Consider the following 23,911-nt stretch of genomic DNA (forward strand, 5'->3'; position numbering starts at 1 on the left):
AAAAAAAAAAAAAAAAAAAAAAAAAAAAAGCTAGTCAGGAAGAAATGCATTTCCGGTCGTGTTGTTATGGCAACGAATGCACCTCCTGTGTGTTGTAGACTGAAGTAAACAGACAGGTTACAACCCTCCAGCCCAGCTATCAACTAACAACTATCTGTATATAAATTATAGAGTTCTCGTCGCATCCATGGCCCATTACAGAGTAAGTATTTGGTTACATCATTTTGTAGCTGTTAATAATGTTTACTCGGTAAATATGATAGTTCCTTCTGTGCTAACTAGCTAGCATCACAGCACTGTGCCCTCTGGGCTTGTTTGCATGAAGCTATAGAGGCAGTGAACTCACCTCCAGCGGTTATTCACAGTTATTGTGTCCGTTGGTGAAACCAGTCCGACGTGTGCTGCTAACTGACTGTATGTGTGAGTTAAATATGTGTCTCGTGTTTCAGGCCTCAGAGTCGAAGCGAGAACAGTTTAGAAGATATCTTGAAAAGTCTGGAGTGCTCGATACTATAACCAGCGGTAGGTATACAATACAGGCAATCCACACACCTCATTCAGCATGTAAATGTGCATCTAATACATGGTGTTAAACCCACACATTCACTTACTCTTCACCCATATCCCTGCTCTGCTGCTTCATCACCATTGTGTTTCTCTTTTTGCAGTTTTAGTGGCACTTTATGAAGAGACTGACAAACCTAACAATGCCCTGGAGTATCCTTCTCTCGTGTGTGCAGTTTTATAGAACTTTTAGGGGTAATAAACAAGTGTTGGTGGAGTGCCTGAAATAACGACCCTCCAAACCCAGTGTGTTTTTATAAGACAATGGCAGAAAAATATATAGATTTTTAGTTTGGTCAACTATATACATGGTATGGTACATCTGATGAAATACATTGATAAAATATGTTAATTAATATCCAGCCTATTAATCCCGGTTTTACCGCAATGACATGTTTCTGCTTTGAGTTGAACCTCTTCAGGGTTTCTCCAAGGAAACCGTGTAGCTGAGCATTGTGGTCCCTGTTGTACTAAAACCTGAACTAACATGGCAACAGAAAAGGAAATGAATCAATCTTTGCCATTACAAGCCCCTTTTTCCACATGCACTTTAACCTGCGAGGAGAATTATTCTCCTTCATGGCATACATTTGAGGACAAGAGACTTTGTAAATTTTTGACAACTCTTGACCTAGTAATATTTACAGGCAAGGTTCTCCGTGGTTTAACAAAGGCAATATTAATCCTGGAAAAGTTCACAGTGTTTAAAATGTCAGCAATCTAGCAAGGGAGATATACACTCACCGGCCACTTTATTAGGCACACCTGTTCAATTGCTTGTTAACACAAATAGCTAATCAGCCAATCACATGGCAGCAACTCAATGCATTTAGAAATCTAGAGGTGGTGAAGACGACTTGCTGAAGTTCAAAAACTGAGCATCAGAATGGGGAAGAAAGGGGATTTAAGTGACTTTGAACGTGGCATGGTTGTTGGTGCCAGACGGGCTGGTCTGAGTATTTCAAAAACTGCTGATCTACTGGGATTTTCACGCACAACCATCTCTAGGGTTTACAGAGAATGGTCCGAAAAAGAGAAAATATCCAGTGAGCGGCAGTTGTGTGGACGAAAATGCCTTGTTGATGTCAGAGGTCAGAGGAGAATGGGCAGAGTGGTTGGAGATGATAGAAAGGCAACAGTAACTCAAATAACCACTCGTTACAACCAAGGTATGCAGAATACCATCTCTGAACGTACAACACGTCGAACTTTGAAGCAGATGGGCTACAGCAGCAGAAGACCACCCGGTACTAGCAAGGTGTACCTAATAAAGTGGCTGGTGAGTGTATAATATATATATATTTAGGTGGCCTGTGTGACAGAATTGCATTTTTTTTCATCTATCAAGAACAAATGTGTCACCTGGAAACAGATTGAACATAGCTTTTTTTTTCTGTATAGGAGACTTAAGTGTGAAAACCACTGCTAGATAATTGAACCCAGAAAGGCTGCAGTTTTATGTGTCAGCCAGGCTGTGGTTTATTGTACTTTGGCAGGTTCCTGTCATTCAGTATCAGGCAGAAGATTGGTATAGTTCACACAGGGAGCCTATTCTTGAGCCAGAGGAATTGTTTTCTTGCAGACATCATCATTTTGCTTTACATGAATGCTCCTAGAGGGAAACAAGTCACTGTTGTTGTCCTCACCTAGCTTGACCCGTCTGGCTTGGTAACAATAAAAGATTTCTGTACATTATTAATAGAACACACGTTGACCTTAACCACCCTCACAGTTTCATAAAGCTTCAACTCGGTGCGGCTGGTCCAGAGCCAGCAGACGCCGAGACTCTTCGCATGGAGATGTCCGACCTACAACAGAAGTGCAACCTTCTCATGGAGGAGAACAAAGAGCTGAGAAACAGGGTGAGATGCTGGTAAAAGTCCACATTTACAGATCACCAGAGCAGCCTGTGTTTGAGTGTGCTGCTCCTAATGTAACCTCTAACCTCTGCCTCAATATCATTTTCCAGCTGATGCAGTACGAACCATCACCTGAGGAGGGAGCAGCAGAGTAGAAAGGAGCGATTATGTCATTGCTGTCTGGGGTAAAAACAACAACAAAAAAATAAACAAATAAACAAAAGCATTTTTTTTGAAGAATATGTAAATGTTTATTAAATAATAATGGATGTACAGTGAATACAAAATCACTGTTATTTTTTGTTATATCACAAGAAGCAACTGTTTCTTTGTCATAAATAAAAATGTTTTTCTCAGCATTTGGCATCAGTCATTCTCTTGATGTCCTAAATTGACAATTGTTCCTCTGTTTCCAACCAAAGGATTCTACGTATATGCAGCCACTCATCTGAAATAAATACATTAAAAAGATTTCTAATTTTTTTTTTTAGAATGGCCTTTCATTTTTTTCAGACATTTTAATTGATATATTCTGTATTATTGAGTAAGAAATTGTCTTATAAAAGCAATAATTCAGAGGTTGCTGCTCATATGCCTGAAGGGAAATTAAAGTCTGATAAATGACAGCACATTAAAGAAAATCTTTTATTCACGTCGCCATAACAACGCAAAGATATTTAGCACTTATTTTCCATTGTGACAGAGACATCCAGAACTGTGTATCTTTATGTGTAATGTTCTTAGTGAAGAGCTCTCATGTTGGAACAGGGGTTGGATTCATTCAGATAGCGTCACTGATTTAAAAGCATCCTGTTGTGTAACACCATATTGTGACCTGAAACAACATTATAGATTTGTGGTTTTCCATTCCAGTCTAATCATTCAGACAGAGCTGTTGCATACAGTCAAATCATTAAATGTCCATAACAGACTTGTTAAAGCAGCAGTAGGCAGATTGGAGCAAATAGGATTTAAAAAAAGTTATTTTTATAAAACGGTCACTATATACTGACAGTAGTGCATGAGACAGGTAATCTGGAAAACATCATATGCCCCTGTGTCCTCCGGTGTCCTCCGGTATCCTCCGGTGTCCTCCAGTGTTCCTAACGCCATCTGCAAGATTTCCCAGACCGGAGGAAAACAACCAATCAGAGCCGAGCTGGAGCCTTGCCGTCTCTGAACAGCTGTCAGTCGCTTGCAAACTCCGATCAAACGGTCAAACTACGCAGCGCTGATCAAATATGAATCAATATTCTGTTAAACATCTTGTAGTGTACTGTTTAGCTGTAAAATGAGAACATTTTTGACCCGGCAGCCATGTTGAGATCAGTTGAGGAAATACCAAGCATCGCCCACCAGCTGGAGAAAACGTTCTCATTTTACAGCTAAACAGTACACTACAAGATGATTCTGAGAACATTTGAGGGGAGAAATAGGCATTACAGTAACAGAATATTGATTCATATTTGATCAGCGCTGCCTAGTTTTACCATTTGATTGGAGTTCACGAGTGATTGACAGCTGCCTGTTGAATGAACAGCCAATAGGAACGCTCTCTCTCTCAAATGACCTGTGATTGGCCAAAGTTTCTCGTCGGGCTAGATTTTCTAAAGCCTGAAAACAGAGCCATGAGGAGGAGCAGAAGTCTAGTTATCTCTCAGAACACCTGAATTACAATATGCTGCAAGGTTATTATGGAATTATTGCCCAATGATGCCAAAAATATTCTGCCTACTGCAGGTTAATGTACAGTCTATTGTGGTCTCACCACCTGTTAATATCCGAAAAGTAGATGTTAGATCGCAGATTTAAATTGAAATATGATGGAAAAAGGCTGCTCTTCGGAGTCAAGAGCATAATCTCCTTAGCAATGGGTAACAAAGGCCTTTTGTGCTTGTTATGATGTCTTTTAAAGAGCTTTAAATGTGTGAAAAGTGCAGTAAAATAGTGTTCACATAAGTTGCACCCAAACATGGCTTATTGAGAGTTTCTGTCACCACGTTGGCGAGCATACTGTCTGTTTATATTTGCAGATCAGTTGGAGCTCTCCTGCTGCTGGCACTGCTCGCCGCTGACACTCGGCGGTTTGGAGAGGAGGCGGTGGGGCTGTTGCTCTCTCGACTGTGTCGAGATACTGAGCTCAGCTCCCCTGCAGAGTCCGGGCTCTGAGACCTGCTCGGCCTCTTTATGTCTGATTTCGAGAGCATCCTTGCTCGGGGTCCGACACAGCTGCTATGTAGCTTCACGCTGTTGTTCCCGTGGTAGGAATCTCCACTGTCCGAGCCATTCCTCTCGACCAGAGTGGAGCAGTGCCAAGGTGGACTGACCCTCTGTGACTTCCTTGCAATGCCTGACAGTGTGGTGCAGGAGGAAGTGTCTGCTACGGGGAGGGTGGGGTACTCAGAGCTGGCACACTCCATGTCCTCATGATGGGGTGAAGGTTGTTCGTCTGGCTCATCCTGTTTGTCTGCAGGAGGAGAACGTGTCTCGCTGCTCGTGTTGTTGGAGTTGCTGTTTTGCTCCGTGGGGCTCGGCACTCCCTCCTTGCCGTCCTTGTGGCTGTCTGGCTTTACACCAGGGTCCCCTTTTATTGGGACGAAGACAGAGGAGGCATTAAGAAGAGGGTAGGCAGGGCCGTTGCCCTGCTTCTCCAACAGTAATGTGTATCCACACGGTGCTGTGGGGATAGTAGTCTTCGGACCCACAGACGTGCCTACGCAAATCTGTTGCACTACTGAGTTCTTTTTTGACTTGTCGACATAATAATCATCGAGATCGGCCTTCAGATGTGGGTAGAAGTCCAGGATGCTCTTCTTAACCTTCTTGAATGCCAGGTGCATGAGCTCAAGAAGGCTGAGAAAGAGGGAGAGACAGGCAATCCCCTGCATGAACAACATGAAAACGGTTTTCTCAGTGGGCCTGGAGACGAAGCAGTCTACTACATTTGGGCACGGCTCCCTTTCACACTTGTAAAGAGGGTGCAGGCGGTGTCCATAGAGGATGTACTGACACACCATGAAGCTGACCTCCACCACTGAGCGAGTAACAATGTGGACCAGATAAGTACACAACAGAGAGCCCCTCAGCGGAGCTTTGTTGAGCTTCCCCTGCTCCAGCTGCTTCATCTCCTTCTCAATCCTCCTCCGCATCTCCACCAGCTCCACGTCCACCGCCTCCAGCTCCCGACGGAGAGCCACCTTCTTGCAGTGGCGCTCCTTCTCCAGAGCTCGCAGCTGGTAGATGGCGTGACCCATGTACACCAGGGAGGGCGAGGACACGAAGATCACCTGTAGCACCCAGTAGCGGATGAGGGAGATGGGGAAGGCCTGGTCGTAGCAGACGTTGCGGCAGCCGGGCTGGTCGGTGTTGCAGACGAAGTCGGACTGCTCGTCGTTCCACACGTCTTCTGCTGCGACGCCCAGCACCAACATCCGGAATATGAACAAGATGGTCAGCCAGATCTTGCCAACCATGGTGGAGTGGATATGTACCTCCTCCAAGATCCCGCCGAGGAAGTTCCAGTCTCCCATTTTCTACATTAGCAGTGCTCTAATGAATGGGGGGAAAAAATCAGTTATGATTGTTAATAAAGCCCTGACGGATATTGGATTTTAGAGGCCCATAATGGTATTGATATGTGGGAGTTCTGCTAAATCTGCTAATGTTGCTGATAGGCGATGGCAAGCTGGCGGCCTGCAGCTAATGGTTCTAACAGTGATATCAATGGCGAAAGTGCTGACAGAGCTAAGTGTTTACCTGAGGGGGATGCTACGCTTCTGCAATGACGGCGTTATCAGCTGTAACCGCCGTATATATAAAATAGTACAATACAGTGAGATATAAAGTCAGTGGAAAGTATGAACTTGAAAGTTTGTCCTGCAGTCAATCTTAGTGAAACATGAAAATAAATGACTTCTTCAAGGTGCATCATTAGGTTTATAGTCCAACCAATACTGAAATGTTGAGGCTGATACTGATATTTATATTTGGGACTTAAAAAATCAATATAGGGATATTTAAAAAAAACAAAAAAAAAACAACAACACATAGGCCTACCGGTCGGTAGTATACAAATACAAACAATCTTGAAAAAGATCTCTACATTTCCATTAAAGAATTGTGATCAAGATACAGACCAAGAGGGACATTTTACAGTTTCAAAATCAACCGGTCGGTGCTCTCTGGTGGACAAACTATGTAATGGAGACACTCACTTAACCCCAAACCTAGTTCAACACCGATACTGATATATCTGTCTGATTTTTGTTATCACATAAACAGATGAAAGAGGTGAAGCAGCTAATACTGAAACAAAGCTACGTCTGAAAACTAGTGGTGGAAAGTGACTAAGTACATTCACTCAAGTACTTAAGTACAGTTTTGAGCTACTTGTACTTTACTTCCATTTTATGCCACTACATTTCAGAGGGAAATATTGGACTCTTTGCTGCACTACATTTTTTGACAGATGGAGTTACCAGCTACTTTTTAGATCAATATTTTATACAATAAAACTAGTTTCTAAAATGATACATTGCTGAGGATCCAACTCCCCTGATATATCTATATAAACCAGTTAAAACTAGCTCCACCTCGACTAATATTAAAATGGCCTTTCATCAAATACATCAATTTACTCCATCGTGAGTATCTTTTACTTTTGCTACTTGAAGTATTTTTCTGATAATACTTATGAACTTTTTAAATCAAATTTCGAATGCAAGGCTCATACTTATAACACAGTATTTTCTACATTGTGGTATTGCTAAGATTAAGATCCAAAACTTCTTCCACCACTGTTGAGAACAAGGTTTTCAATTTTACAACCAGTTTACCCAGTTACAGCAGAACCCGATCCCATTAGACACTAAAATGTATTAGTGATTGGGATGGTCCTAAATGGTTGCAATTAAGTATTTTAATATCTTCTTATCCCCTAGTGTTAAGTTTTGTATTGGTAAAACTGGAAATCATTAGGCATCACCAATCATGTCAAACAATCAACATAAATCAATCATTTTAATCCATGATGTTATTCATAAGAAAGTTACTCAAAAGTGTTTTGCTACAACAAAAGAGAGAAAAAATTGCACCATATAAAGCTGATATATTCAGCTCACTGTAATTATGTAACAAAATGGCATGGCTTACACAAAAAGGTAAAAAACTTATTTTAAAATGAGTCAACTTACCTTTCATCTTAGATATGAAATTTAACATTAAAAGGCCTTTTGCAATAATGCTGCTGATGCTGTAGAACACACTTCTACCAGCACATCGTTTCTCTTCGTTATCCTCTTCTAAAAGAAGAACGTTTCCCAAGATTTCAGTCTCCGCTGTTGGTGAAAACTGGACTAAAACAAATGATCCCTGCCGGCTTTCGCTGTTCACAACTTATAGCCTGTGAAAGACAAAAACGATCGATACTGCTGCGGTGCTCTGTTGCCATTTACCTCGCAGCAGTATGAATGGACTGACTGCCAGAGTCATTAGGGGTGAAATGTGTTGCAAATGTAAGAGTTTGTCGCCTGCTTCTGGTTGAAACCAAAGGACCCTGAACTGGTTTGATCCTCTAAATCTCACAACACAGAAGTGGTGCACTGGGTTTGATGGGAATCTGGCATCTGAGAGTGACTTGAAAGGTGGATTATAATCTACACAGGAAAATGCTTCTAAAGAGGATCAATATCCTGATTTAATCTGAAACTTTACATTGAAAGACCGGTTCAAATGCTACCATAGATACCCAATACTCATTTAAAACATCAAGCTGTGTTGCATAAGAGCCACAGCTAGTGAGCAGTGTAATATGAGTTCACGCCCATTTCACTGCTCTGTTATAACCCGTGTTGAATGGTGTTGGTTGACGCAGCTGGAGCTCAGTCGATTAATTGATTAATCAGTCGATAAAAAATTAACCTGAAACTATTTTGATAATCGATAAATCATTTAAGTCCTTTTTTTCTCTCAAGCATGCCCAACATTTATTGCTTCAAGCTTCTCAGTTGTGAAGCTTTAATGCTTTTCTTTGTTCTTCATGACAGTAAGTAGGCTGATCAATGGACTAATCGTTGCAGCATTAGCTGCAGTTTGTCTGCACGGCCACATCCTCAGGAATCTGTTACAACAGAGGTTCTCAAACTTTTTGGGGCCAGGGACCCCTTAAAAGGGAGAACATTTTCCAAGGACCCCCTCTTAATCGTAACAGCGGTTAAGCATATGCTTATACTGCTATTTGTACTCTTAGATGCCTGTTGGAACTATTTATATTCTAAAACCTTTCACCCTAAATACTTCAGACCTGTTTAATAGTGATCATAGTGATCACAGTGAAACAGAAACACAATTCAATTTGAAACATGTTAGGATCCGATAAGATGAGATAATCCTTTATTAGTCCCGCAGCAGGGAAATGTACAACGCTATTGAATGTTAAAGGGACTGTTTGTAACTTCTTCCACGTATAAATTATTGCGGGTCGGTGTCCCATGCGCGCTCGCATGTGGCTACGCTGTTCAGACTCAGACTCCAACACAAACTACTCGGAAGAACCAAAACCTCTTGGTTGTATCTAGTGAAGCCTGTCTGTTAAACAGTGTTGGCCGTGGTCGGAGGATGCAGAGGAGACCGTAACTTTGGTCTCCAGGACCGGAGTCTCTGCTGTACTCTGCTCCTCTGCCTGCCTTCACTCACACACCGCGCTCGTTCTCTCTCTTTCGCACCACTCTCACGTGCATGCGTGCACACTCCACAATGCAGAAGAGTTAGTTTAGCTCTGAGAATATCTAGTGAATGTACAGTGGACGTTTGTGCAGAAATAACTGCTGCAGCTCCTCCAGACCAACAGAGGTTTCCCGTGTCTTGTGAAGTGACGGGGCTCCGCAGAGAGAAACGTTATCGTCTCTGACCAAAACTCCAGTTGTTTAGCCTTCAGGCTGGCTAGCTACTCATGACTTTTGTGATAGCATGGCATCCTATTTAAAGGGACTATTTGTAACTTTCAGAAAATGCTTGTTAACAGCACCTGTGGCCGTGAAATCAACGAAAGTCAGCGTCGGGCTCGCGCTTGCTCGCTCTAAATATACCTGAACGAGCATCGCTCAAAACAGTGAGGAGACACACGTCAGCTAAAACCACAATATCACTCTATATTTCAGCTGCTTGGCAGAAATGTTAGCTGACCAGACGAAGGTCTCTCCATGAACATGATTTAGATCTGATCCTAGTGTTGGCTTTTCCTGCCTCAACGCAGGCTGAGGTAGTGGGGCTCTGCAGCGTGTCTCCCTGCTCTCTCCGCCCGCAGCCGGAGAGATCAGGACTACACCGGCATCCGGTCGGTAACGAGACAAGAACGTAACTCGTTGCAGAGCTCCGTCACTTCACAAGACACGGAGAACCTCTGTTGGTCTGGAGGAGCTGCAGCATTTATTTCTGCACAAACGTCCACTGAACATTCACTAGATATTCTCAGAGCTAAACTAACTCTTCTGCAGTGTGGAGTTAGCGCGCGTTCACGTCTAGAGGTGGAGCGAGCTGAGCGAGAACGCGCGCGCTGTCTGAGTGAAGGCAAGCCGGCAGAGAGCAGCTACACGCGAACGCGCATATGCGAGCGCGCATGTGTCCCGATCCGGTACATTTATACGCTTAAAAAGTTACAAACAATCCCTTTAATATTGAATATTATTATGGCGGTGAGCTGATACCACCCCCATCGTAGGTTATAGTTAGCAAAACACTGAATTCCATTCAATATATATATATATATAATACCCCCAAAGTTGTTGGATACATATGTCAAATTGCAGAAAATTGCATCATTATTTCCCTTTTTTCTGAGGAAGGACCCCCCCATGGCCCCAGCTCTAATTGGCTTGCATGATGCCCTGCTCATCGAGAGAGAACGGCGGATGGGGAATCAATAGATGTTCAAAAGCTTTGAAAGGAATGAGAGCTTTGTCAGTTGTTACAGATTGTCCCTGCATCTTTAGGGGATGACAGGTACAAGGTACAAAACAAAGGAGCAGTCTTAGGGGATCAGAGATGGCCGGCACAACAAATGTGATGCCAGAATCCGTACTGTCTTAAGCACACAATTATACAAGAGTGGCAGGGACTTAACCAGCAACCCCTCTGTTACTGGTCAGCCTCCATCTGTGGTTCATCTGCACCCCTGGCGGAATCACATCTCTGTATACTGTATAGTGTAAATACACCAATCAGCCATAACATTCAGACCACTGACAGGTGAAGTGAATAACATGGATTATCTGGTTACAATGGCATCTGGCAGTGGGGGGGATATATTAGCAGGCAAGTGAACATTTTGAACTTTGAACTTTGTGTTGGAAGCAGAAAAAATGGGCCAGCGTAAGGATGTGATCGACTTTGACAACAAGGGCCAGATAGTGATGACGAGACCGGGTCAGAGCATCTCCAGAACTGCAACTCTTGTGGGATGTTCCCGGTCTGCAGTGGTCAGGAGCTACCAAAAGTGGTCCAAGGAAGGAGAACCGGTGAACCTGCAACAGGGTCAGACCCGAGGCTCCTTGATGCACGTGGGGAGCAATGGCTGACCCGTGTTGTCTGATCCAATAGAAGAGCTACTGGAACTCACATTGCTGAAAAAGTTCATGCTGGTTCCGGTTAGGGCTGGCTAACACCATTGTCTCTGACCCCAACTATGTTTTGAACAGTGAATATGAATTGTTACCATCAAATCTGAGATACAGGGTTCCCCGATTTAATAAGGTTAGACTGAAGCACTCTTTTGTACACCAGTCAATCCTAAAACTAAATATGGAGCCTAATCCCAGATCAAATGTATGTTCAAGGGCCCTGAATATTGTCTTCTGTGACTGTAATGTTTAAATATACGTATCCTTGTTTCTTGTCTTTGTCCTTTCCGTGATGTTGCAAATGGAGCTGCTGTGATGCAAAACAAATTTCAGACCTGTCTGACAATAAAGTGTTATTGTTATTATCGTTATCGTTAGAAAGGTGTCAGAACACACAGTGCATCTCAGTTTGTTGGGTACGGGGCTGCGTAGCGGCAGACCGGTCAGGGTGCCCGTGCTGTCCTGTGGCTGATCGGTGTGTGTCTGTTCTGTATTTGTAACCGACCCTGTGCTTCATACCAGCTATTCTTGATAAAGTAACTCACATCAAGCCTCCATGCTGCCATTGTACTTTGTACTCGTTTAATCAATGTTAATTTTTCAATACAGCGATCAATGGGGCACGTCCGATTTCATACATGGTTGCTTCGTCACTGTGAATCTAATTTGAGTTGTTCCTCCCAGCTACTGATCCATTAGAAGGAAATCAATGTTCATGGCTGGACTAGTCTGTTTTCCATGCAGATGACTGCAGACTTGTGATTCCACTTCTTCTCATAATACTGAATCTCTGGATTCATTCTCATGATGTTACCTCCATTTGTTCTCCTCAAATTCCCTAAATAAAGTCACATTTCTTCATCTTCATATAGAGCTTGGCTTAGTTGCCAGTATTAAGAAACTTTAGTAGACCAAGTTGCATTTACAAACTGAAGTCACACACCGTTTCCTTATACTGAATGTTATCCATTTATTACTCAAAATAACAGTTTCTTCCTACTAAGAATAGAAGATTAGAATAAAACATGCAGTGACAAGATTCAATCTGAAAAACCATCAACACAGTCGTGTAAACACCAACAAGAGAGTTTTGTTCCTCCTCATCTCACAACCAAACTTTGGAGAAATGTTCCAAAAATAAAATACCTTTTGAAAAAAAAAAGGTCTAATCTGACATAAAACGCCACAAATTAAAACAGATTAATGTACATTTTAAAACAGTTTGTGGTTTTAAGTCACTGGTCGACAACATCTTAACACTTACGGACCACGGCAGCGTTTCTGTGTATTTTAGCCTCAATACTCATACATGGTGCTACTGCTGATCATCTTCCAAAACAGATCATATCCTTTACCTGTGGTCATGTTTTTCTTTGAGGCTGCCACGGACTAATTTTCATCTGTTTTTGTTTTTTTTAGTTGCGTTATAGTTGCAGGATAATGCAGTGCACTTTTCAATTCAGTCTGCTACTTGACAATATAGCTTGATGAGCATCTCCGTAATGTTCACTGTGACAGATTATGTAAAGCAAGTTTTATATTTTTGAATATCAAAAGACACCTGTGGCTGAAAGAAGGGAAGAGAAATCTGTGGAGAAAGGTCAGCAGTAGAGTAAAAAGTACCTGATTTGTTATAAATGTGATAAAACACACAGAAACGTTGGTTTGGTTCGCCAACGGACTGGATTCATTTTAAAATACTGAATGTTTTCTTTTTTTTTTGCAAAAATGGGTGCATAGGGTTTAGAAAACAAAATGATCAGTAACCGCATATTAAAAAAGACAATTATTCCTGGCCGACTACCACTGAACACAGAAACCGCTGACTGTTTCATATTTCTAATCGGGGGAAATCTCACCAATACAATTTTAGAAAACCAAGCAAAAGGACCAGCATTGTTCTTCAAATGGAGCTGCAAAACAAGCTTTCTACAAATGGTTCAGTGGACGTTACATTCATGTCAAAACAAACATTTCTTGACAAATGAACCAACTCTGGTGCATCTGACATAACGACGGATAGAAGGGGGGGGAGCGGCTGCTTTTCTAGCGTCCTCCCGACTTGCGGCCAGCCCAGGATCGGGACCGTGAACGTGAATGGGAGCGTGATCTTGATGCGGACCGGGACCTGGAGCGGGATGGGGAGTGTGTCCGTCGCACTTCCTCCGTGTAACGGGAAGTCGACGCTGGGTTGACGTTTTCTCGTGGCGATGCGGATTTGGAGCGGGATCGTGATCTCCCTCTGGACTCTCTCCGAGCCCTCGGCCTGTATCTGAAGACAACACAATGACGCTATTTAGACACTTCTGGGATTATCTAAACTTCTGGGTGCTCAACATAATGGTCCTGTGCGTCAAATGTTAAGACTAGGGCTGACAAGCGATTCAAATGGTTAAAGGGACTGTTTGTAACTTTTTAATCGTATAAATGTACCGGGTCTGGACACATGCGCGCTCGCATATGTGCGCTCACATGTGGCGTGAGCCTCGTCTCCTCTGCTTGCCTTCAGTCACACAGCGCGCGCGCGTCCTCGCTGTCTCGCTCCACCTTTAGACGTGAACGCGCGCTCACTCCACACTGCAGAAGAGTTAGTTTAGCTCTGAGAATATCTAGTGAATGTACAGTGGACGTTTGTGCAGAAATAACTGCTGCAGCTCCTCCAGACCAACAGAGGTTTCCCGTGTCTTGTGAAGTGACGGGGCTCCGCAGCGAGAATCGTTATCGCCTCCGACCGGGTGCCGGTGTCTCCCTGCGGGCGCAGTCAGGAGACACCGGCACCCGGTCAGGGAGGCGATAACGTGTCTCGCTGCGGTGCTCCGTCACTGACCCGCTTGAGGGAGACACCGGAGGCTGAGCAGGAAAAGCCAACACTAGGATCAGCAGTGATTCATGGAGAGAACTTCGTCTGGTCAGCTAACATTACTGCCAAGCAGCTGAAATATAGAGTGATATTGTGCTTTTAGCTGACGTGTGTCGCCTCACTGTTTTGAGCGATGCTCGTTCAGGTATATTTAGAGCGAGCAAGCGCGAGCCTGACGCTGACTTTCGTTGACTTCACGGCCACAGGTGTCGCTGTTAACAAGCATTTCTGAAAGTTAGAAATAGTCCCTTTAATCGCAATTAATCACAAATTTTTCATCTGTTCAAAATGTACCTTAAAGGGAGATTTGTCAAGTATTTAATACTCTTATCAACATGGGAGTGGACAAATATGCTGCTCTATGCAAATATATCTATATATTTATTATTGGAAATCAGTTAACAACACAAAACAATGACAGATATTGTCCAGAAACCCTCACAGGTACTGCATTTAGCATAAAACAATATGCTCAAATCATAACTTGGCAAACTACAGCCCAACAGACAACAACAGCTGTCAGTGTGTCAGTGTGCTGACTTGACTATGACTTGCCCCAAACTGCATGTGATTATCATAAAGTGTGCATGTCTGTAAAGGGGAGACTCGTGGGTACCCATAGAACCCATTTACATTCACATATCTGGAGGTCAGAGGTCAAGGGACCCCTTTGAAAATGGCCATGACAGGTTTGGAGCGTTATTTAGCCTCCCTCCTAGACAGGCTAGCGTGGTTGGTTCCCATGGATTCCTTAGATTTCATATGATGTCAGTATCTTCACTCCAGCTTTAAAACTGAACTTTCACATATCTGGAGGTCAGAGGTCAAGGGACCCCTTGGAAAATGGCCTCGACAGTTTTTTCCTCGCCAAAAGTGATTTAGGCTCCTTCGCGACAAGCTAGTATGACACGGTTGACCTTGTTTTAAAATTGAGCCCGCTACAACCTAAAAATCGCAAGTTGCGTTATGCATTAAAGAAATTTGTGTAATTAAAACAAATTTGCTTTAATGCGTTATCTGACAGCCCTACAACTTAGTTTTTTCTACTACCTAACAATTTCACTCATACAATAAGTCTGCCCAAGAAATTCTAAGTTTATCTGTACAATAACAGAAGATACCATGACGAGACAGAGAGAGAGTAACAGGAGCAAACCGAAACCTCTACCCAGTCAAAGACCAGCAGTACCCGTCATCCTCGCGACTCCTGCTTCTCCCTCCATACACCCACCCACGAGACCTGAAGGCAGATGTGGAGATTTTATTTTCCCTTTCAAATAAATAAGCGAGGATGACGACTGTAAGGAATAACCAAAGCTTTTTACTTCCCCCTCCTCTCTCCCTGCTGTTCTTCCGATTGATTCCTCCGATTCCCTCCCCCCCAATTTCAAAATCCATCCACTATATTTATTAGAAATAGCTTAGTGCCACAGCTGTTTGTGATCATGGATTTTAAATTGCGTACTTGTTCCACATATTTGTCAGTTGTGTCTAAATAGAGAGCGAAAGACACACAGACAGACACAGAGACACAGACACACAGAGAGAGAGAGAGAGAGAGAGAGAGAGAGAGCTCTATAGTAAACAGCAGAGGAGCAGAATCGCTTGTTGACCAGCGTGGAGAAATGTGCTTCCGTTTGGCTGGTGCAACGATTCACTATAGAGTGGCGCTTCCGTTCCATATGTGAACCCGGCGGAAGTCTGCTGAAAGAAAGACTCACTCGCGAGGACTCTCGGACCGTCTACGATGGCGATCATAAGAAGGGCTGCGTGATCTGTATCTGTCGTAGCTGCGGCTGCGCGAACGTCTGCGCCTGCCGTCTCGATCGTGGTCGTCGTATCGAGACGATCTGCCTGGAGAATGGCGTTCCTTTGACTTCATCTGATTTGGTGCTGATGATTAAAAAAAAAAAACAGTGATGAGAAGGACGGTTAGAGGTCAGAGTAGAAAAAAGAAAGCCAAAAGAAAGACATTCCCATGAGCCCTACAGAGTAAATACAGGGTGCACCTCTATACCAGGCATTACAGTAACACACTGCGTTGTTTAAAACAGGGCTTGAAGGACATTTTGATCATATCAGGACGAGCACAAGTGGAACTAATATAACCTCACTCAGATGTGCCAGTAAGCCAGCATTAATACCTAAATGGAATGAGCCAATAATGTTATTAATCAGTCGTGTCATACATCAAACTGGCACATACGAGTACTTCGCAAAAAGTCAAGGCCGTGCCGCCTTTTGGGGGATAGAAAACTGAAGATCCCAGACTTCAATACAATTTGACATGTGTTTGAATTGTAATTTTGTAATATGCATTCATCTCGTTATACAAACGATTATTTTATACACATGTCTAATAATTATTTTGCGACCTTGCCTGAATCTGAGCGTTCGCGATACCTTAATAAATTAAGATTGATCAGTGGCTGGATATTGCTTATCCAGACGTTTATACATATTTGATTGAATCCTGTTAGGCTAAGTGTTGTCTGTAAATAACCAACTGTTTGATCTATAAGCTGAGATTTAGTTGGAGACGACAGTCTGATGCTGCTATAACGTTAATGTATGACTGTATTACTGCAGCAGCTTCACACTCAAGCTAACGTTAGCTAGCCATGCTAGTCACTGTCACCAGCATCATTTAGCCATTTACCACACTGACAGTGAATATTCACGTATTGTACAGTACATCCGGAAAGTATTCACAGCGCTTCACTTTTTCCACATTTTGTTATGTTACAGCCATATTCCAAAATGGATTAAATTAATTTTTTTCTTCAAAATTCTACACACAATACCCCATAATGATAATGTGAAAAAAGTTTTTTTTAAATTTTTGCAAATTTATTAAAAATAAAAAACGAAAAAATCACATGTACATAAGTATTCACAGCCTTTGCCATGACACTCAAAATTGAGCTCAGGTGCATCCTGTTTCCACTGTCCATCCTTGAGATGTTTCTACAACTTGATTGGAGTCCACCTTTTGTAAATTCAGTTGATTGGACATGATTTGGAAAGGCACACACCTGTCTATATAAGGTCCCACAGTTGACAGTGCACGTCAGAGCACAAACCAAGCCATGAAGTCCAAGGAATTGTCTGTAGACCTCCGAGACAGGATTGTATCGAGGCACAGATCTGGGGAAGGGTACAGAAAAATTTCTGCAGCATAGAAGGTCCCAATGAGCACAGCGGCCTCCATCATCTGTAAATGGAAGAAGTTTGGAATCACCAGGACTCTTCCTAGAGCTGGCCGCCCGGCCAAACTGAGCGATCGGGGGAGAAGGGCCTTAGTCAGGGAGGTGACCAAGAACCCGATGGTCACTCTGACAGAGCTCCAGCATTGCTCTGTGAAGAGAGGAGAACCTACCAGAAGGACAACCATCTCTGCAGCACTCCACCAATCAGGCCTGATGGTAGAGTGGCCAGACGGAAGCCATTCCTCAGTAAAAGGCACATGACAGCCTGCCCGGAGTTTGCCAAAAGGCACCTGAAGGACTCTCAGACCATGAGAAACAAAATTCTCTGGTCTGATGAAACAAAGATTGAACTCTTTGGCCTGAATGCCAAGCGTCATGTCTGGAGGAAAACAGGCACCGCTCATCACCTGGCCAATACCATCCCTACAGTGAAGCATGGTGGTGGCAGCATCATGCTGTGGGGGTGTTTTTCAGCGGCAGAAACTGGGAGACTAGTCAGGATCGAGGGAAAGATGATTGCAGCAATATACAGAGACATCCTTGATGAAAACCTGCTCCAGAGCGCTCTGGACCTCAGACTGGACCAAGGGTTCATCTTCCAACAGGACAACGACCCTAAGCACACAGCTAAGATAACAAAGGAGTGGCTTCGGGACAACTCTGTGAATGTCCTTGAGTGGCCCGGCCAGAGCTCAGACTTGAACCCGATTGAACATCTCTGGAGAGATCTGAAAATGGCTGTGCACCGACGCTCCCCATCCAACCTGATGGAGCTTGAGAGGTCCTGCAAAGAAGAATGGGAGAAACTGCCCAAAAATAGGTGTGCCAAGCTTGTAGCATCATACTCAAAAAGACTTGAGGCTGTAATTGCTGCCAAAGGTGCTTCAACAAAGTATTGAGCAAAGGCTGTGAATACTTATGTACATGTTATATTTTCATTCTTTATTTTCAATACATTTGCAAAATATTTAAACAAACTTTTTTCACTTTGTCATTATGGGGTATTGTGTGTAGAATTTTGAGGAAAAAATTAATTGAATCAATTTTAGAATAAGGCTATAACATAACAAAATGTGGAAAAAGTGAAGCACTGTGAATACTTTCCGGATGCACTGTATGTGCCTCAGATCTCAGTGTGAAAGCCTCGGTTAACCCGCTACACAACAGCTTTTCATAATTTTCTGTCCTGTGACGGCGAGTTTCTTTCTCCAAAAAGGGAGCGCAGCCTCGGCGATGATGCCATGCTGGTCTGGTCTATAGCTTGGAGCCATAAAGCCATGCTGGTCTGGTCTATAGCTTGGAGCCATAAAGCCATGCTGGTCTGGTCTATAGCTTGGAGCCTTAAAGCCCCTCTAGTATATCTTTTTTTGGACATTGCAGGGGAACAAATCTGAGTTTTTCAGCGTTTTTGGATTTATTGTTGGTGCAACCAGCTACATAGAAACTCTTCAGCATAGTGTTATTACTATTACCGGTTGGTTTAAAGTAGAAGTTTGGAGACCAGTTTCAACTTCTTCTGTTTACTCTGTTACCGTCTATTAGGGACACAGGATTGTTTCCCCCCAAAAGGGGGCATGGTCATGAGCCTACTCTGGATGACATTTGCCGGTCTGATGTATAACAAGTATTTTGCCGTTGACAGGAAAAACCTGCTGAATATTTTGTTCAGTTTTTATCACATCTTGCACATATTAAATGTAATATTATTGTTCATTTCACTCACTTCAATTATCAACACCCTCCATCACACAACATCCGACCACCTGCTTAGCTTTATATATTCTGGACAGCAGAAAATCTGTTTATTACTGATGCTCTTACACTACAATGCTGTTAAAGATGCCTTTTTGCCATAATTTTAGCTACTTCAGTGCTGCCAATAGTACAATTGCTCACTCGTACCTACGAGTTTGTCAGTGAGAAACGCTGTATGAACACATACAGTGAATCCTACATCTCTATCTAACGCTGTAGAACTTAAGTGACACTGACAATTCAAATTTTGTCTACAGCAAAAAACATTTGCTGACAGACTCAACAGTATTTGGTTGCAAAAATAAATCGAAAAAGGTAACCACTTACTCTTTCTGTCACCCTGTGCAAACTGGATTTCAATCTGCCGACCGCAAACCCACTTCCTGTCCAGGCTGTGAAGAGCATCTTCTGCATCACGCACATCCTCAAATATGCTGGGGTGGTTAAGGGTTTTTGTTCGCTTTAATTTTTGGTAAGGCCACGCAAATTCAAACAAATGTTTTTTTTTTACTCTAAGAGGGGTGAAGTGAGAAAACTCACCCTCTTCTTTAGCACACTGTATTTTACATTTATTGTAAGAAGGATTCAGGGCATTCATCAAACATTTTCTTTAATTTGTGTGGCCTGATTTATTAGATAAAACAGTTCATAATGAGTACAAATTACATATTACTTTATAGCAAGGCAAAAAGCAACAAACAAATACATCCTCTGTTGATTTTGGTAGAGATAAAAGATGAAGCAAGTTTTTCAAACACATCAAATAATTGTCTGAGGGATCAGGACTACAAATATATAAACAAATCACAAAACACGAAAAAAGTTGATTAAATTGCTTTGATTAAAATTAAATGTCATTGATATCACAGGGAAAGCTGATTTTGTTGTCATGTCAAATTTGTGGATTTGTCTTGTGAGGATACAAAATAATTCAGACTTGTTACCTTTGCCCATGCTTGACTTTGAACTTCATCTTGATCTTTACACTCTTTAATCGACTCCCACAGAGACTCGGGTTTCCTGCTTGCCTTTTCCTCTTAAACCTCTTTTCTTTTCCCAATTCTTTGCCGCCATATCCAGGCTTTGTCTCCGTTCCCTTTTCCTCTTCATGCTTTACTTTCTCTTTTCAACCTTTTCCCTCCCTCTGATCCTGAAGGTCTGTGTGACTTGTCTTTACAGCTACTCTACACGGGTCTTTGTTACTCTTTGTGGCCGGTTCCACAACTGGATGCTTTTACATTTTCTGAAGCAATAACAGAGAAATATGCGTGTTAGATATTCAATCAAATTATGTGCAAGAAAAATACATCACAAAAGCATTATCTTCTTTGCTGAAAAGAAATTCAAATGTTTTGTTAGCAGGAGCACACACACAGTAAAAAGTCATTGGGAAAGGATATTGAATGTATGCAAATCCTCTTGGTCGGCGTGTATAGAAGTCAAGTGGGATGTAGACATCCACTATCGGCCCATAGCGGCCAAACTCACGTCGCAAATCCTCAGGCCTGAACACCGTAAATACAAGTATGACTCAACTGACCATCACGGGCAAACTCTACCTATATCATCAACCAGTAACAAGAGCTGGGAGAGCAGCTGATGAGGGGGCTAAAGGGACAGTTCATCCCAAAACACAGTAAGACTTATTTTACTTCTTACCTGGCGATCTGACCCACCTGTCCACACAATTTGTGTTATTTGCTTAAAAGGGACTGTTTGTAACTTTTTACAAGTATAAATCAGCCGCGCTCGCAAATGCACGTGTGGCTACGCTATTCAGACAAGACTCCAACACAAACTACACGGAAGCACCAAAACCGCAAAGTTATATCTAGTGAAGCCCGTCTGTTAAACAGTGTTGGCCGCGGTCGGAGTACGCGGAGGAGACCGTAGCTTTGGTCTCCAGGGCCGTAGTCTCTGCTCCTCTGCCTGCTTGCCTTCACTCAGCTCGCTCCACCTCATGTGCATGCGCGCACACTACACACTGCAGAAGACTTTGTAGCTCTGAGAATATCTAGTGAATGTACAGTGGACGTTTGTGCAGAAATAACTGCTGCAGGTCCTCCAGACCAACAGAGGTTTTCCGTGTCTTGTGAAGTGATGGTGCTCCGCAGAGAGAAACATTATTGCCTGCGGCTGCGGTCGGGAGGCTGAAGCAGGAAAAGCCAACACTAGGATCAGCAGTGATTCATGGAGAGACCTTCATCTGGTCAGCTAACATTACTGCCAAGCAGCTGAAATATAGAGTGATATTGTGGTTTTAGCTGACGTGTGTCGCCTCACTGTTTTGAGCGATGCTCGTTCATGTCTGTGTAGAGCGAGCAAGCGCGAGTAACAGGACGCTGACTTTCGTTGACTTAACGGCCACAGGTGTCGCTGTTAACAAGACATTCTGATTCTTACAAACAGTCACTTTAAGATGGGCTGTTGCTCAAGACCACTTATTATTCTAGAGGTTGTATTTTGTTTCGTAACATTTCTGTTGTATTTTGGGGTAAACTGACCCTTTAAGATAAGCACACCATTTTGTTCAACATGCAATTCAATGTAAAACCCACTAACAAGTCTACAACTAGACATAAGCAGATGCAGCACTGTTGGTCAATATGTTACCAAAATGAAAAGAAAAATATAGAGTAAGATTATTACTAACATCCTTTTTCAAACATTCTTACACGCAGCTTAAAGCAACATTGGGCAGTAATTGATGATATGCATTCAGATTATGAAAAAGTACTGTAGTCTCTACCAAAGTTATATTTTTTTAAAACATCTTTTTACTTGGGATGTTAAGACCTGATAAAAATTAGAGGCAACGTTGTCAAATTAGAGAAAAGAGCACTACACCGGAAGAGGAAAACTAAATAAAACATTTTTAATTATATATTTTGGCCTGTTTTGAAGTACTTATGTAGTGTAAATTGTGAAATGAATAGTGCTGGATGAGTAGGTTAGTAAAAACTAATCTAAAGGATATTATAACTAATTTAGCTAGGTCAGTGGATTATAAAACTGATTACTAACATGTCCATGTTTGTATTCAGATATGTATTCTGACCCAACCCAAATGTTACAACATACAGTAAAAAAAGCCAAGTTTCATACAGCATTTGTTAATATTTGTTGCCAGTCATTAGTCTCTTTTGTTCTACGTTTTTGCACAGTATTTTGATACAATAATTAGGTAACTTATGAGTTTTTATCAAGCATCTTTGATGTCAGTAATATTACTAGTTTACTTGAAATCACACATCCATTACTGTGTAATGTCTTTATTAACACTTGAAACTGAACAGAAAGTGGGACAATTATTCAGTCAGCCAAAAGGAAAGACACATCATTTTGTCTTCTTATTTTCCTACACTTATTTTTCTTATCTTGTCTTTTTTCGTATTTTCCTGTTCTTACAATTAATGTAAATTAACCATTTTAGAACACAATATCACAATATCCTGCAGTCACAATAAACACGTTACTTTCACTAGGACATCAGTTAACTCCTATAAAAGCCTTTTACATTTAGTTGACAAGTTAACGTTACTGTTCATAAACTGTTGTGTCCAAGTAACTGGTTTATTTTCTAGATTAAAGTTGTTTCAGGAGCTTTGTGAGACTCTTTGACTAGAATGTTCATGTCTAGCAGGTTATTTAAATGACAGGTAACCAAGGCAACGCTTCTAAATGTACCGTTATAACGGTTACTACCGTTAGCTCATTTAAATAAATAACGGTTAATAACGGTTAACTGTTACCTGGGTTTCTAACATTAAGTCCAACATCATTAAATAACAGCTTAAGAAGTTTAAAGTTGAACATCTTTTACCTGCAAATCACCAAATCGTTTACTGAAATATTGTTTATGAGTTAGGTAGCTAGCTAATGTTGCTACGGTAACGTTAGCTGTTAGCTTCGTAGTAAACATGAGAGAGAAACTCAAACACAGACATGTTGTTGATGTGAACACTAGGAGCTACAGCTGATGCATGTTGAACACATAAAGCCTCTGCACGCTGATTTAACGTCACTAGAGGCTCCTACGAGGAGGCTAACCTCAGCTGCTAAGCTAGGTGTGCTAACGTTAGCTGTCATTAATGTTCGCGTTAGTTAGTGGCTGGATGTTTGTGATTGTCATCAGGTCTGAGTGTGGACTCACCTGGATTCATCGGAGATGTTTCTGACGAACAAAGACGTGTTTGGGGGCCTCATGTATTTGGCCATAAAGTGTCACTCAGAAGAAGAAATTATTGTTTTTTTTGGGGAAAATCTGCAGCGAGAATCTGGCGCATGCGCACAAAGATCCGCTGGTTCTTCCTGTCAGACAGAGAGCGGGTAATAAATACCCACAATGCCCTCTGCTGGTTGAGCTCACCACCTGCAACTGTGGCAGACACAGGGACCTGAACACAAACCAGTGATGGAAGAAGTATTTACATCCTGAGTAGTATTATCAGCAACATGTAGTATTGTAGTATTCATTCTGCAGAAAAATGGTCCCAGTGACTATTTTACTAATATAGGCTATATATGATCTTTTTGGATTAATATTACTGAAGCATTAATGCCTTTGTTGCATTTTACTGCTGTAGATGTTTAAGGTTGTGCTCATTTTAACCCTTTTATATACTGTTGGGTAGTTTAATCTACAGTGATGCATCATACTCTATAAGATCATCATATGTTTGTAGCGTCGCTGTCCTGTGAGAACCACTTAACTCTAAAAAGTCAGAAAAACAGCCTGTTTTCTTAATTGTAGGAGGATTATCTCAATTAATTAATTCACCAATTCGGCGATACATTGTTTTCACTGGACAGGAAGGGTATGAATAATTGTAATTTGTAAAATAACTAAATCTGTCAGACAAATGTAGTAGAGCAAAAAGTACAATATTTGCCTCTGAGATGAGTAGAAGTATAAAGTTGCATAAAATGCAAATATTAACTTAAAGTACAAGCAGCCTACCTGTGTATTTAAATACTTGAGTGAATATACAACAAACATGTCAGTTGATTTAATTATTCAAATTTATTCATTAATGTATTAAGATTTTT

At 42.0% G+C, this 23,911-nt stretch overlaps 3 protein-coding genes across 7 annotated transcripts; 1 reads left to right on the top strand and 2 right to left on the bottom strand.

Moving 5' to 3' along the window:
- The first annotated feature begins 31 nt into the window (after positions 1–31).
- Positions 32–2,782, top strand: LOC119502984 (MYC binding protein). The gene is made up of 5 exons (XM_037794377.1): positions 32–202; positions 450–522; positions 669–717; positions 2,297–2,426; positions 2,534–2,782. The coding sequence occupies exons 1-5, from the start codon at positions 188–190 to the stop codon at positions 2,576–2,578; spliced, it is 312 nt and encodes a 103-aa protein (XP_037650305.1). The 5' UTR covers positions 32–187; the 3' UTR covers positions 2,579–2,782.
- A 1,285-nt stretch (positions 2,783–4,067) lies between these two features.
- LOC119503401 (gap junction alpha-9 protein-like) lies at positions 4,068–6,058 on the bottom strand. Its single transcript, XM_037795190.1, has one exon. The coding sequence runs from the start codon at positions 5,951–5,953 to the stop codon at positions 4,445–4,447; it is 1,509 nt and encodes a 502-aa protein (XP_037651118.1). The 5' UTR covers positions 5,954–6,058; the 3' UTR covers positions 4,068–4,444.
- A 5,925-nt stretch (positions 6,059–11,983) lies between these two features.
- On the bottom strand, positions 11,984–23,192 carry LOC119503468 (serine/arginine-rich splicing factor 10-like). Of its 5 annotated transcripts, none has more exons than XM_037795278.1 (6): positions 23,016–23,192; positions 19,807–20,105; positions 19,190–19,296; positions 15,620–15,791; positions 15,067–15,138; positions 11,984–13,310 (listed from the first exon to the last, which is right to left on the bottom strand). In XM_037795278.1, the coding sequence occupies exons 2-6, from the start codon at positions 19,833–19,835 to the stop codon at positions 13,085–13,087; spliced, it is 606 nt and encodes a 201-aa protein (XP_037651206.1). In that variant the 5' UTR covers positions 19,836–20,105; positions 23,016–23,192; the 3' UTR covers positions 11,984–13,084. The 5 variants fall into 5 exon arrangements, 4 of the variants coding, with proteins under 4 accessions (XP_037651206.1, XP_037651203.1, XP_037651204.1 ...); XM_037795275.1 differs by lacking the exon at positions 19,807–20,105 and adding an exon at positions 20,263–20,367 and having other exon boundaries at positions 19,190–19,293; positions 23,016–23,185; XM_037795276.1 differs by lacking the exon at positions 19,807–20,105 and adding an exon at positions 20,263–20,367 and having other exon boundaries at positions 15,088–15,138; positions 19,190–19,293; positions 23,016–23,184.
- Positions 23,193–23,911: the final 719 nt, after the last annotated feature.

The sequence above is a fragment of the Sebastes umbrosus genome, chromosome 15 (genome assembly GCF_015220745.1).
Source record: "Sebastes umbrosus isolate fSebUmb1 chromosome 15, fSebUmb1.pri, whole genome shotgun sequence".
NCBI classification, from domain to species: Eukaryota; Metazoa; Chordata; class Actinopteri; order Perciformes; family Sebastidae; genus Sebastes; species Sebastes umbrosus.

What these genes read in the sequence shown, in the direction of transcription:
- LOC119502984 (XM_037794377.1), top strand. An exon ending in GCTCGATACTATAACCAGCG is followed by an intron (nt 523 to 668) that starts GTAGGTATACAA and finishes CTCTTTTTGCAG; the next exon opens with TTTTAGTGGCACTTTATGAA. An exon ending in ACAAAGAGCTGAGAAACAGG is followed by an intron (nt 2,427 to 2,533) that starts GTGAGATGCTGG and finishes ATCATTTTCCAG; the next exon opens with CTGATGCAGTACGAACCATC.
- LOC119503401 (XM_037795190.1), bottom strand. Translation starts at nt 5,953, where the DNA reads ATGGGAGACTGGAACTTCCTCGGCGGGATCTTGGAGGAGGTACATATC.
- LOC119503468 (XM_037795275.1), bottom strand. Translation starts at nt 23,080, where the DNA reads ATGGCCAAATACATGAGGCCCCCAAACACGTCTTTGTTCGTCAGAAAC. An exon ending in AGAGGATTTGCATACATTCA is followed by an intron (nt 19,294 to 20,262) that starts ATATCCTTTCCC and finishes CCACCCCAGCAT; the next exon opens with ATTTGAGGATGTGCGTGATG. An exon ending in TACTGCTGGTCTTTGACTGG is followed by an intron (nt 13,311 to 15,066) that starts GTAGAGGTTTCG and finishes TGTTGTCTTCAG; the next exon opens with ATACAGGCCGAGGGCTCGGA.